Consider the following 12,894-nt stretch of genomic DNA (forward strand, 5'->3'; position numbering starts at 1 on the left):
TCTCCTCCCTCCGTGTTGCTCCTTTAATTTACATTGCTCTTGATTGTACTGTGCTGCACTTTTATGTGAGCTATCAACTTGACAATAAATAAATAAATGTGAATGTAGTTGTACTATGTATAATATTCTTTTATTAATAAAAGAATCAGAGGAAGCAATGCAGTGGTTAATATTTATGTGACAGTGGAAAGGGCTTTTCAAACTTTACAGGATATGTGATCAAGCAAACAAACTTGTGATGATATTTTATTGAATTAAATCCAGGTGAAATATCTTGAATCCTTCCCTTAATCTACAATCAATGGGATCTAGAAAAGACCTTTTAAGACCCCATTATATTTATAGCTTTCAGCTCAGAAATGCTGCACATTTGATGTTTGAATCCTTTCAAAGTACAGTACCAGTCCTCTCTGCATCTTTAATACTTCCTGTGAGTTTTGTCAAATATAAACTGACATTCTTTCAACTTTCTCTTTGAGATACTATAATGTGAGGTGTATTTATGAGTATAATACTGGACAAACACATGATAAAAATGCGTAAAAATTATTTGTTGACATAAGAGATGTAATGGTAAGCTTTAATATTAGAATGATTTATTGACTAGGCTGCTGTATCTGTAAGTCTGAGTAGTCACTAATCCCTCCAGATGCTTCAGCTTGCAGGTAGTTTTCATTTCCTGAGTTTGGTTCTGCATTCCAGATGAGAGCTGTATTACTCAGTGAAACCTTTAAGCTTTAATGATTTATGACTTTAAGGAGCGAAACAATAAATAATCTGTGACCCGACTATTCAGTAGCACTACAAGTCTAGTTACAACTTCAGCAAGGAAACTATGTTTGTTATGTTCAAGTAGTCTTGTAAATGTTTTAAGATTTCAAAAAACAATGTAAAGCTTGATGAATAAAACAGAATTTCAATGTGACCCCTTTTACATGTTACCTACAGGCTTTGGTCTAGGTCTATATGTTATACTTTGAATGGGATCCAGGGACCAAAGGAGGACAAACAAGGAAAGCCTGATTACCACGGAGGCAAAACAAGCCACTGCCCCGGGCCACCACACCTCCAGGGGCCCCAGGAGCCCCTGGTTCACTGCATGTCAATTCTTATTCGGTAATTTAAATCATTGCGCATGTGTTAAGGAACTCCATGCACTAAAGTACAAAACAAATGAAGGCTGGTGTGTAGTATTAGCTAATTTTGTGACCCTGCAGTACAGGGGCCCCATGTGAAGATAATTAATGTTGTAATAATAGTTTTAGCTCACATGGTGCATATTTCTTTAAAAAAAAAAATTATGTTTTGAGTATTGTGTGCCCTTATTAGATGCAGATTAGATCCAGTGGAGACATGAAAGGAAATGAGGGGAGAGAGAGATTGGGAATGACATGCAACAAACGTCCTTTGCTGGATGCGAACCAGGGACGTTTGTGGTTCATGGTTGAACGTCAGGGCAGCATACATGCGAATATTTCTAATTAAAGGTGGATTAAAACCATCAAATGATCGCAAGCCTCATCATTTGGACCAGGTACTATTGCTCCAACACTATTGCTAGGTCACTGGTTGGTCTGGGGGAAATAATAAATCAGCCATATATAGTCTGCGCACAGTGGGCAGGAGGAATGGCTGCAGGTCAGTAGATCCCCAAAAGCAGTTTTTTTGCTGATTGGTTGATCTGGCCCTAAGAAAGATGTTCACTTTATTGTGTGCAACCAGAATTTTATCAATCAAGATGGCGCTTATTGGCGTGTAGTCGGGCATTATACTGGGCGTCTATTAAGTGTTTATACTATAAAAACATTTCCCATCTGTGAATAAACAGCTTGTTTGGCAGCTGCCAGCCACAGCCTCAGTATCGGGACGTAAGGGTGCTGTGCGGCCTGTGACCAGCAGGTGGAGGTGTCGCAGCGCCGCTGGCCGGTAGGTAGGTGTTGCTCCAACGTCTCCACTTTGTCCGCGGCCGTGACGTATTTCCTGGGGCTTGTACGGACCACTCAGCGGTACACCAGAGGGGTATCATGACTATTTATAACCAGCAATTCGTTGTTATCAATTTTTCAGTCGCTTCGCCGTGCCGTCGTCTCATCTAACACCGCGGTGAGAGACAACAACAAGCCGGGTCGAGCAGGATGTAAAAAGGAAGCTGGTAAGTTGAGCCGATTGTAAGTTTCCCTTCTGCTCTGGCTTGTGTTTTTTTTTTTTACTTGTTTGTGCTGCTTGATCGGCGAGTTTGCTCTGTTCTCGGCTCTGGTACAGAACCACCGGGGGCCCTGGCACAGGACAGGACGGCATGTTGCCTTATTGATCCCGGTTGCTGTCAGTTTGTGTCGGCTCTAGAGGAGGGGGGGCTCCCTCGCTCACTCATGCCGAGGTGACGTCGACTGCGCCGCGTTCGGTTTCTGTGGTTATTCCTGCGAAAAATTGTGGCGTTCGTGATCACGTTGGGGTCGGTGTGAGTAGTGAAAATGTGAGCAAGCAGAGGTCGGAAATGTTCCTTAGGGGTGGATGAGAGGAGAGGAAGGAAAAAAAAAAGGGGGAGGCACCTGTGTGTTTTCGAGAGAGAGAGAGAGAGAGAGAGAGAGAGAGAGAGAGAGAGAGAGCAGGTCAGCCTTCCGCGGTGTCAAGTTTACGTTAATCACGGTTACAGTTTCAGACATATTTGTCAAAGCGGAGGAGTCGTCATCATCCTCATCAGATCAGCTCCAGCCGCTTCCTCGAGACACATTATGACTACGTGTTGTTGTCACGGACTTCACGTGTGAGGTGAGTCCACCGACCGCGAGCTCGCAGCCTTACCCCTATCAGCTGATATTTTTAAACCTCTTAACTTCAGCTCATGGACGTTAACGTGTTTACGGCCCTGCGCGACACAAGTTTCCCCTGCTTCCTGAACTGAAACGTCAAACTCAGCTCCAAATGGTGTCACAGTACGTGTTGCTCTTCACGCACGTACACTTTTAGCTCACTTTTAATGTTATACTCTGAAAAATGTAGGCTATATTTTAAAAGCTTTTGACACGTAGATTCCTTTTAGAACTGAACTTTGACCTCAGAATTGATCAGCGCAAAACACTGCTGATGTTGTTGGGTTGAAACAGAAACTGCACGGATGTATTCATTTTATGTGAAAAGCATCTTTTGGGAGGCTGGAGGTGTAACTGAGCTGCAGCTATCCAGTGTCACCATAGATATAGCTTAGAAATAAGTGCTCTTCATTATGGGAAGTGACCTCCTTGTGTTGTTTGTGCCTCCAGTACTCTGTAATTTCACCTCTCCAGTGAGGCAATATTGAGCTGCTGATCACTATGGATTAACACGTTGGTGGAGCCCCTTTACACGCAGATACATGTACCAACTGAAAACAACACATCTCAAATGCACACACATTGTCCTGACAGTAAGAGTGTGTGTCGGACTGCTTGCTTGTAAGATGTTGCAGTCTTGTCTGTAAGTTGAGTGAACACTGCCATACTGTATTTCCCAGAATGTGCTCATTCTTATCACTGGAAAACTGGAAAACTTGTGTTACCTGTGGGGTAGAAAATATTATGGACATGTTTGTATGATTCTTTAAAACACTGACTTTACTGCAGGAAGTGGGAAGAAGTAGATAGATGACAATACTTGAGGGGAAAAAAATGCAACAGTAGGAAGAAGAAGATCAGACATCAGAGGTTTTGTTTGCAAGCACTCTAATCGGGCTAGCTGAAAGTCAAGCCATTAGACCTCAAATGAGTTTCACAAAAATATAAATGCTCACTCATGAAGATGGTTGCAAAACACTCTAAATACTTGTTAAAAGCCTTTGTTCAGGAGAGCAAACAATGTGGCAAAGGAGATGTTAATAGTTGAAACAGTTTTTTTACTTCTCAGCATCCTGAAAAAAGGCCCCACAATTGTGCCAGGATCAGGATTTACACAGCTCTGAACATTTCCATCATTTTGTTTCCTGTCCCCCCCCCCCCCCCCCCCCCCCCCCCCCCCCCCCTTTTACTCTGAGCACCTGTGGATTTCCAACAGAGGTCCCAAAGCTCTCACACTGCCATAAAACATTTGAATTCTATTCTCTGTCAAGGTCTTTGTGTTATTCAGCTTGCAGTGAAAGCTTTGTGCCAAAGCATTTGGGTGTCCCTGATCTGTACATGCAGAATAAGTGCCCTTGCCGTGATGTAGATTCATTATTATCATCGTTATTTATTGAAATGTAGATTCAGATAACACTACAACCTGAGGCCCTAACTTGAGAGCAAACAAGGCAAATGTATCAAACCTTATTAAGAAACCAAATAGTCAAAATGTTTAAAGTGTAGTCTTTGGATTACAGCTAGTAATTACTCTGAAGACCATGCGTTGTGTGTGTGTGTGTGTGTGTGTGTGTTAGAACAGATACACTTCAGTGATTTGCTGCATTATTACTCTCACGCTTAAAGGGGGGAAAGTCTTTCATTCAGCAGTGAACGCAGTGTGATTATTTTATATTTTTTTTCTTCAGTGTGTTTTATGGAATATTCATGAATTACCAATGCTATCAATATTATTATTGTCATTTCCCCAGTCATTCAGTGGGCGATCTGTTCCTGCTCTGAGGTTTTGGTTTCATGTGTGTCACAGTGTGAGAACCGGCAGCAATAACAAGATATCAGTGTGAGAAACGGGTCATGTGGGCTAAATGCATGTGAGTTCATTTTCATCTCATTAAAATGTAAATAATAAACTGATGAGGTGTAAACAGTTTCCTTTTTAAAACATCCTGATGAGTGCACTAATGAGGCTGGTATTATCCTTTTGGGTTTAATGACACTTGGCTAATTATAATTCGGTGCATTTTCTTTTTTTTTTTTTCTGTTATAACCTCTGTTATCACAGTCTGGCATATGGTATCATTTACCTTGGTAACACTAAAGACCACTCACAGCGCGACAGTCGGCTTCTCCTTTGTCTCTCGCAAACATTAAAGTGTTTGGGCATAAAAAACAGAGTGGTGGAGCGCACAGATGAGGTCACAAGCGCCTGTGCTTAAAATCAGTGTGTGTCTGGAAATCTGATAAAATCTGATAAATACTTTGGTAAATATTGTCTTAAATAGCCGGAGTTCACTTTTGAGCCTTTCAAAATGATGGAAAATTCAGATGGGCAGCAATTTTTGTAATTAATGTTCAGTGTGGATCCTCGCTACTTAATTTAGATTTGTATGTGTTTATAAAATAGGCTTAACGGTGCAGCAAAGAAGAAATAAAAATGAGCGCCTCCTGTTGAAGTGGCTGTCATGGATTAGCACCTTGTCGTACCAACTCACAGCCAGGCTGACCTGTCAGCTCACTGATGGCTAATGATGCAGGTTAAGATGGACTTAATGTGTTGTGAAACCTTTCAGTAGGTGTATTTGTTTCTGTGTTAAGTATGTGGCCAATGAAGAATCAAGCTGAGTTGCTGTGACAGTATCCAGAACGTGTATGTGTCAGCGCATGGCAATGATGTTTTAACAGTGTATGCAAGAGGAAATGATATTATCAAGGGAGTTCCTTGAGATTTCTGACTAACTGGCCAGATGGGAAAATGATCAACCAACAGTAAGAGAGTAATTCTTCTGTTAAGATGAAGATCTAGGACTGAAGCTTTGCTCTTTCAGTGTATCTCACATGTTCGTTGTTATTTGAAGCTGTTTAGGCAACCAGCGCTTGGGGAAACACTTAACTATATACAGTAATTTACCTTGTTATTGCTCATACAGTCAGGGTAAATAAAATAAAACCATTCTATATACTGAACTATTAATTCAGTTTTATGTAAAAATATAAACCTATTTCAATGTATTGAAATTAAGTGATGTTCACCCCTTTTATATGTGGTGCTTTGAATTGTTGGAGTGTTTTTAATGTGAATCGCCTTGGTAATGTAATACTAAATGACTCTTTGAGTGCACAGCAAAATGTCCCAGCTTACCTCTAAACACATCAGTCTTGCTTCACAACTAATTGTGCAGGGAAATGTCGAGGAACTTGTTTGTTCATTTTGGAGTGTGGCATAATGGCACAGTGAGATTCATTGGATGGCTAACGCAGGAGAAGGAGTGATTTATAGAAAGCTATAACAACTGCAAAAAGATGGGAAACCCTGTCCCGCAGTACACTTGCATCAGGAGAACAAATGTGACTGTGTACAGTAGAAGACAGAATAGGAGCACTGTATTCAGTGCAGTCCAGCTCTGGGTTACAATAGAGTTAGCACTTAAAAATAGTCTCAAAGGGACTGAAGGCTCAGCTGACTCTCCTGGCTCAAAAACAACAGTTTAGAGGCAGAATTGCATCAGCAAACAATTACGCTCGCTCTGGCTACTGTAGCTATACTATCACATGATATATTGCTGTACTACAGGAAATCCCCACACTATATTGTAGGTTAAAAAAAGGAGCTATGTGCTGTAGTCAAACATTTTGCTCTGACATTTTCAAGTGTGTGTTTTTATTTTTATTTTTTATTTTTTCTCCTTGGCCACAGCCATTCAGCGGCTGCCTCAGACATTTAAACTCCACCTTCGAGTGGCTATCACCTCGAAGTGAGACTGACTCTGCCATGATCCCTCAGCATCCAGGGCGTTGTCTAGTTTTCCAACCACGCTTCTCCACCTCTGCCGCCAAGCCATTATACCTAAGCATTTTCCTTTCACAAGCCTCATCTACTGTATCCTCCCACGGGGGAGCGTCAGCATTTGCTGCCGTGCGTCTGACCACAACATCAGGTCTGGCCTTGACGTCCTGCTCACTGCTTCCTGTGGGATTATCGAAGGCCTGTACTTAGCTGGACTGTAGTACGCCCGGTCAGAATCGCTGCGTGGGGGGTTCTGTTTCTGTTCTTTATTCCACCAAACACTGAAACAACTGTTAAGGGAAGAACAAATTTGTACTAAGTGTTTTTTGTTTGGCCTTATGTGAATAGTTTCCCTGTGGATCTTGACACCTCTAGGGTACACACTCTCCTTTTGTGTTGCAGTTTTATGGGCATGGTGGATCACAAGGAATGATTCACCACTGTAAACCATCACTATATGTAAACACGCTTTTTTATGTTTTGTTTTTTCCTGTCAGGTGAGCTGTGCCCCCCCCCCCCCTTCCTTGTCTGTCTGCGCACCTGCATGTACCGTGGGCAGCCGCGGCCTTTCAGAGAGGTGCTGTGCCCAGAGACTTTGCTGCACTAGGAGTAACCCATGGCTTCTGGCCCTCCATCACCCTCAGTAGGCCACAGGCTCAGGCTGCTGGAGTTGCTACTTGGGCTTCCTCTATTTATCTTGCTGGTTTCTGGGCTGGGACCAGTACTGGGTCAGAAGGTGTACACCAACACATGGGCTGTCCACATACCTGGAGGTTTGGAGGAAGCTGATCAGATTGCCAGCAAACACGGATTCATCAACTACGGACATGTAAGTAAAAAACTGCATTTTTTGCTCTTAATGTTTAGACATAATGAGAAAGTCAAAGAACTGAAAGACTATTAGTGCTGAAACGAGGGATATATGTGACAATGAAACTACATTATGACTCAGCCTCCTGAACAGTTGCATGAAAGGAAATGCACTTTCTGCTATTATACGGTGTTCCCTGCACTCATGTATGATCATTACGAGTTATTTATGATTCTTAATTCTTAATTTAAAGTTAATTGTATTGGGGCTTCCTGTTGGCTGCGCTGTCAGACAGCTAAGTGCAGCAGGAGTATCTCGTCTCCTTTCTGCCTTTTGTATGACTGTAGTAAATGATGTGGCCACCAGCTACTGAACATCCTGTCAGTGCTTCATTCTTCAACAGTTCAATTTGTTGCATTCAGATATTGTTTCATGGAAGTGGTGTTACAAGGAGCAGGGTGTTTTTTGTACCCATGAACAAACACGTCACAACTACAGGTTTGCTTGTTGGTGAACCGGTTATGACAGTAGCCTAAAGCTGGGAACAGAGTCTAAAATTACTGACACCTACAATGCTGATTGAATTTCACCAACATACACAGTATGCTTTTAGTGTTGACAGTCAAGAAGAAATGCATATTGAGTAGAGCTGCAGCGATTAATCAATTAGTTGTCAACTATTTAATTAATCGCCAGGTATTTTGATTTGTGTAATTTTCTAAGAAAAAAAAAAAGTCAGAATTGTCTAATTCCAGCTTCTTAAATGTGAAATCTGGTGTCTTTACTAGTCTTTGTCAGTAAATTGAATATCTTTAGGTTGTGGACAAAACAAGGCATTTGAGGACATCATTGTGGGCTTTTGGAAACTCTAATTGACATTTTTCACCATTTTCATTTTAAAGACCAAACAAGTAATCGATTAATCAAGAAAATAATCTACATAATAACGACAGTGAAAATAATCCTTAGTTGCAGCCCTAATATTGAGCAATTGAGTAAATGGTGGATAAAACACTAAATGTAAGGTGCAGTATGCTTCGGGAGTGGACGTTTGGCCTTTTTATTTATGCTGAAATTTGTGTGTAAAAGGTTTAAATTATTAAAATCTTATTATGCCCGTAGCTCTCCAGGCACAGTAGGTGCGGGCGATGTACGGATAAACATTTCCTGTGTGCTTCAGTGACGTCTTCTCTTGTGACTTCCTGTTTGATCTCAGTGGAAACTTATTAGCCAAGTTATCCTTTAAATTCATCATGTCCTCTCCTAAAAAAACAACTTGTTAAAATAGTGTAGTCTTCAGTAGGACTAAAGAAGGGTGTTCCTTGTCTTTGTTATAGAGAGTCTTCTTCGTTTTGTGTACTATTAAACCTAAATCATATTGTGCTTAACAGTCATTTGCCCTGATGGGAGAAGTACAGGTAATTTTACTGCTATAACAAAAGTGCTTTTTTGGCTTTTTACCAGCACATTTTTGAGCAATGAATATCTGATTTGGTGTCCGATCTACTTACTTTGCACTTAACCTTGCTGCTGATTCCTCTTTCAACCACAAACTCTTTCAATTTAACAAAGTTTCTAAACCTTTGTCCAGCTGACCTACTCATTCTGGACAGATGGGGAAAACCTAGCAGATGTTGATGTTGTTCAACCAATGATGATGAGTTATCAACTACTTCTAATATCAAGTGACATATACAACATTTTACGATAATCTGTTCCTCCCAACTGTAATTTGCAGATTGCACAATATACCTTTTTTAGCCCTTTAATTACAGGTGTGACTCTGCACTAAATGATGTTTATATATAAAGTAGGAATGTGAGGATAGTTTTCATGCTAAATGTGTGTTTGCACGTTTTCAGAAAATGAAAAACTAACTAATCAGACATCAGACGGCTCTCCTTGCATATGTTTGGTTCCATAGTCTCACCACTTTTCCAGGGAACTGTTTTCTTCTTTGCACCATTTGGTCTCAGTGGTCACGACCAGGAATGTTACTTGTGCTCTGAATCACAGCATGCAGACTAATGAGTAATGCTACACACTTAAACCCTTAAACTATGTATTGCCCGTAGACCGTGAGGAATCCAGACAAAGCAACTGCACCCATGTACTTATAAAACTGTATCAAACAGAAATTCATGGAACACACACCTATTAATGCTAAAGAGAAGAACCGTGTGTGTGTGTGTGTGTGTGTGTGTGTGTGTGTGTGTGTGTGTTTTCTCTACTTGAGGAGGCTCCTGTGGTACATCAGTTCAGATAAAATCATCAAGATGAACCTGGTTCTGCCACCCTCACGGGATGACATGGGCTAAGTTTAGAGCTGTAACGATTAGTCCATTCACTGATTAGTCAATCAGCGCCTTTGGATTTGGGAAACTGTGATGACCATTTTGTAGACCAAATGATTTATTGATTACTTTCAATGTTGGTTATTTTCTCAAATAATCCTTAGTTGCAGACCTAATTAAGTTGAGTGCTTTAGACGAGAGGCGTCGGGAGGCCTTTCTGTTTTGGCACATACAGTCTGAGACGTGACAACATGACACAGCCACAATAAACCTTACAGTAAATGACATGGAAATGCCACATCTGTTAAGCTCTCAGCATGTTATTGATGCCTTCTCTCTGTTCATTAACTTTGAAAGGGGAGGCATAAGCACAAGTGATGACTAAAATAAAGATGCCATATTCTGCGGCACCCTGACTGCATTCCAGTACGTCACTGCTCATTGATTAAAATGAAGCCATTACTTTATGGCTGGGAACAAACAAATCAGTTAAGGGCGGGGGGGTGGTGAGTTGCTGAGTTGCTTTGTGAGCTATGTGTGGCCAGGCATGGCGAGTTTGAACTGTGGGGCTGTGCGATTAGCTCTGCATCTGACTCTGCTTGTGTGTGCAGGTGTTGGAATTAGACAGGAGAGCTTGAGGGGAGGATCAAAGACTGCAGCTGGCCAGGTTTTACAGCTCTGATGATTTTTGTTTTTTGTTTTGCCTTCGTTCCTACTCCTCAAACTACGGCATCCATACACCCTGTCTCCGAAACATGTCAAAGCTGTTCCTCTGGTTGTGACACATGGAGCAGTTTGTCACAAAGGTGTCATGAAGGTTTTTTGTGAACACAGTAATTAAGAAGACAATTTAGAACCGAGCTGCGTTGCACCTCACGTTGCACCTGTCGAGTGGATCAATATTTTTTTTGATGTGATTTTTGCTTAGTGATGACATAATACTGATTTTCTTAAATGTAAAATAACTGCTTAAAATTGTTTAAACCACATAATTAATTCTGCTGCTGCGGTGTAATGTGTGTGTATCTGCTTGTCAAAATTAGGGCTGCAGCTAGTTTTTGTTATCTGTATGTCCTCGATTCATTGTTAGTTTTATGAAATGTCAGAAAATGGTGACATATGCCTGTCACATTTCTGAATTAATTTGTTTAAATACATGCTAAGTTAATTAATTAAAGTCATTACTTTAACAAATTATTCTTTTATATTTTAAGGGGAGTTTGATGGGAAGCGCCCCTTTTTGTTGGTTTCAAATGTTACTTTGTTTACTAAATAAAGATAACTTGTTGAGTCTGAGTACTTACCACCTTACCTTATCCAAAGGTTCTGCCCCATCATGCCAACAGTCGTTCTTGAGTTGCTGTAAGGCGTTCATTGGCCGCCTGTTGTCATGAGTTTACCATTTACTGTGACTATATATCTATATATATATATATATGCAGTACAAACAGTAGTGCCTGTTCAGATCCTCCCTGACATAAAACTTTATTTTCTTCCATTATGTTTTAAGGTTAGGAACACAGTTGCCTGACTGATGTGATGCATCTGTCCGTCTGTGTTGATGCTACTTCTTTAAGGTTGGTTTGGCGTGTCAGGGGCCCAAAAGTCACTTGGAAGTCTATTCCTTTTTCTGTCAGTACTTATCAATCAAGGTGAGATGGCCGACGTGGCGGTTGAGGTTGGTCGTTTGTCAGTGAGGGAACTTTAAGCCAACACTGTCTGACAGCCGCAAATCATGTAAAAACCTGATGCACTCTAAGCTGTCTCCGCTGAGTTACACCCCCTCTTTGCTCTATCTGTTAATTAGTTGTCATATGGCTTTACAATTCCTCCTCTTCAGTGTTAAATGAGATCCAATAGATAATACCAATAAGAAATATTAATGTGCATGGAATGAAGCGGACTGTCTTTTTTTTGTGTTTTTTAAAGTAAATGTTCCCATGACCAAGTGGATCACACCTCTCTCTTTGACTTCACTTCTAGATTATAGGCCCTTTTTAGAACATGTGGTCTAATTAAAACTAAGTTAAAGTAATAAAATTAAGAAAGGGCTGACTCACACAGTGGTAAATGGGTATTAAATGCCAACTTGCATCTCTGGAAGGTTATTTTACATTTTAAAGATCTTTTCTTGCCCACATCATCAGACTTTCAATGCAGTTTTTCAAGGGGAACTTACATTTCTGTGCTCCGTGTGGTTCAATTGCATCTCCATTACACTGGTATTTAAATAAATAGTGAAATGGCATAAGGGGGATTGCTATTGAGAGTAATAAGTGATTTGATAAGGAGCACTGTAGTTAAATAAACCTTAAGAATTAGTATCGTGGAATCTGCGAACACGTTCAAATGGCTTGAGATCAAAGGCTTCATTTAAAAATTGATTAATTGTGGTCCACTACAAAAGTGCCCCTTTTTTATTTGTTATGCTTGACTGCTGGTTAAACTGCTAGATTTCTATATATATAATTTTTTTTTTTTTTTTTTTTTTTAACATTGAGCCTTTTCTCTCTGTGGCCTCAGGCTTTCACTATCTCTTCCATCTTGTATGTAGCTCATGAAAGTTCCCTTACTGATGACGAGGCTTAAGTCTCAGTATTTAACTTGCTCTTTGCGATGTTGCAGGTTGCCTTCTGGCTCTAACTTGTATTGAGCTAGTTACAGCCATTGGATTAATTGCATTAGTACGTTTAGCGTCATTGTAGAATAGTAAAGCTACTAATTATATGAACATTTAACTTGTGCTTCAGTCAGGTATTGTACAAGGGGGCGTCATTAGCATTTCCAAAACAGTGGTTTTGTTTCCTGCTTCGTCCTTCTGGAATATGAAACAGGTTACTGGTGTTCATTCATGGAAGGAAAAAAAGATGTAAAATAGATTTCAAGTTTATGGGACATTATGTTTGGAGGCTGCAAAATAAATCTCTGATTTGCCTTAGAAGCTGTCTTTGATTATTCATAAGAGGTGAAGAAAAAGGTGATACCATCTATTCCTACGCTCACTTCAAAGTCAAATGTAGCACTCCTCTGAAGTGTGTCGCTCCCCTTCTTGTGAACGGTGGTGAATAAAAAAGGCTATGTTCGCACGGCTGCTCTATTTAGAGGCCAACTGCCTTCATAGCTTGCTCTGCTGGTCCACCCCGAGGCTTTGCATGTGAGGCAGGATTGTGTTTGGCATACTGTGCCCTCACTGTA

At 40.7% G+C, this 12,894-nt stretch overlaps 1 protein-coding gene across 1 annotated transcript in view; it reads left to right on the plus strand.

Annotated features, from left to right (window-relative positions):
* Positions 1-2,412: 2,412 nt before the first annotated feature.
* furina (furin (paired basic amino acid cleaving enzyme) a) overlaps positions 2,413-12,894 on the plus strand; it is a gene marked incomplete in the record, with an annotated part of 76,220 nt that continues 65,738 nt past the window's right edge. The window contains 2 exon segments of the mRNA XM_046032287.1: positions 2,413-2,769; positions 7,092-7,423. Of these exon segments, the coding sequence (XP_045888243.1) occupies positions 7,211-7,423 (213 nt within the window).

The sequence above is a fragment of the Micropterus dolomieu genome, linkage group LG20 (genome assembly GCF_021292245.1).
Source record: "Micropterus dolomieu isolate WLL.071019.BEF.003 ecotype Adirondacks linkage group LG20, ASM2129224v1, whole genome shotgun sequence".
Classification (NCBI taxonomy): domain Eukaryota; kingdom Metazoa; phylum Chordata; class Actinopteri; order Centrarchiformes; family Centrarchidae; genus Micropterus; species Micropterus dolomieu.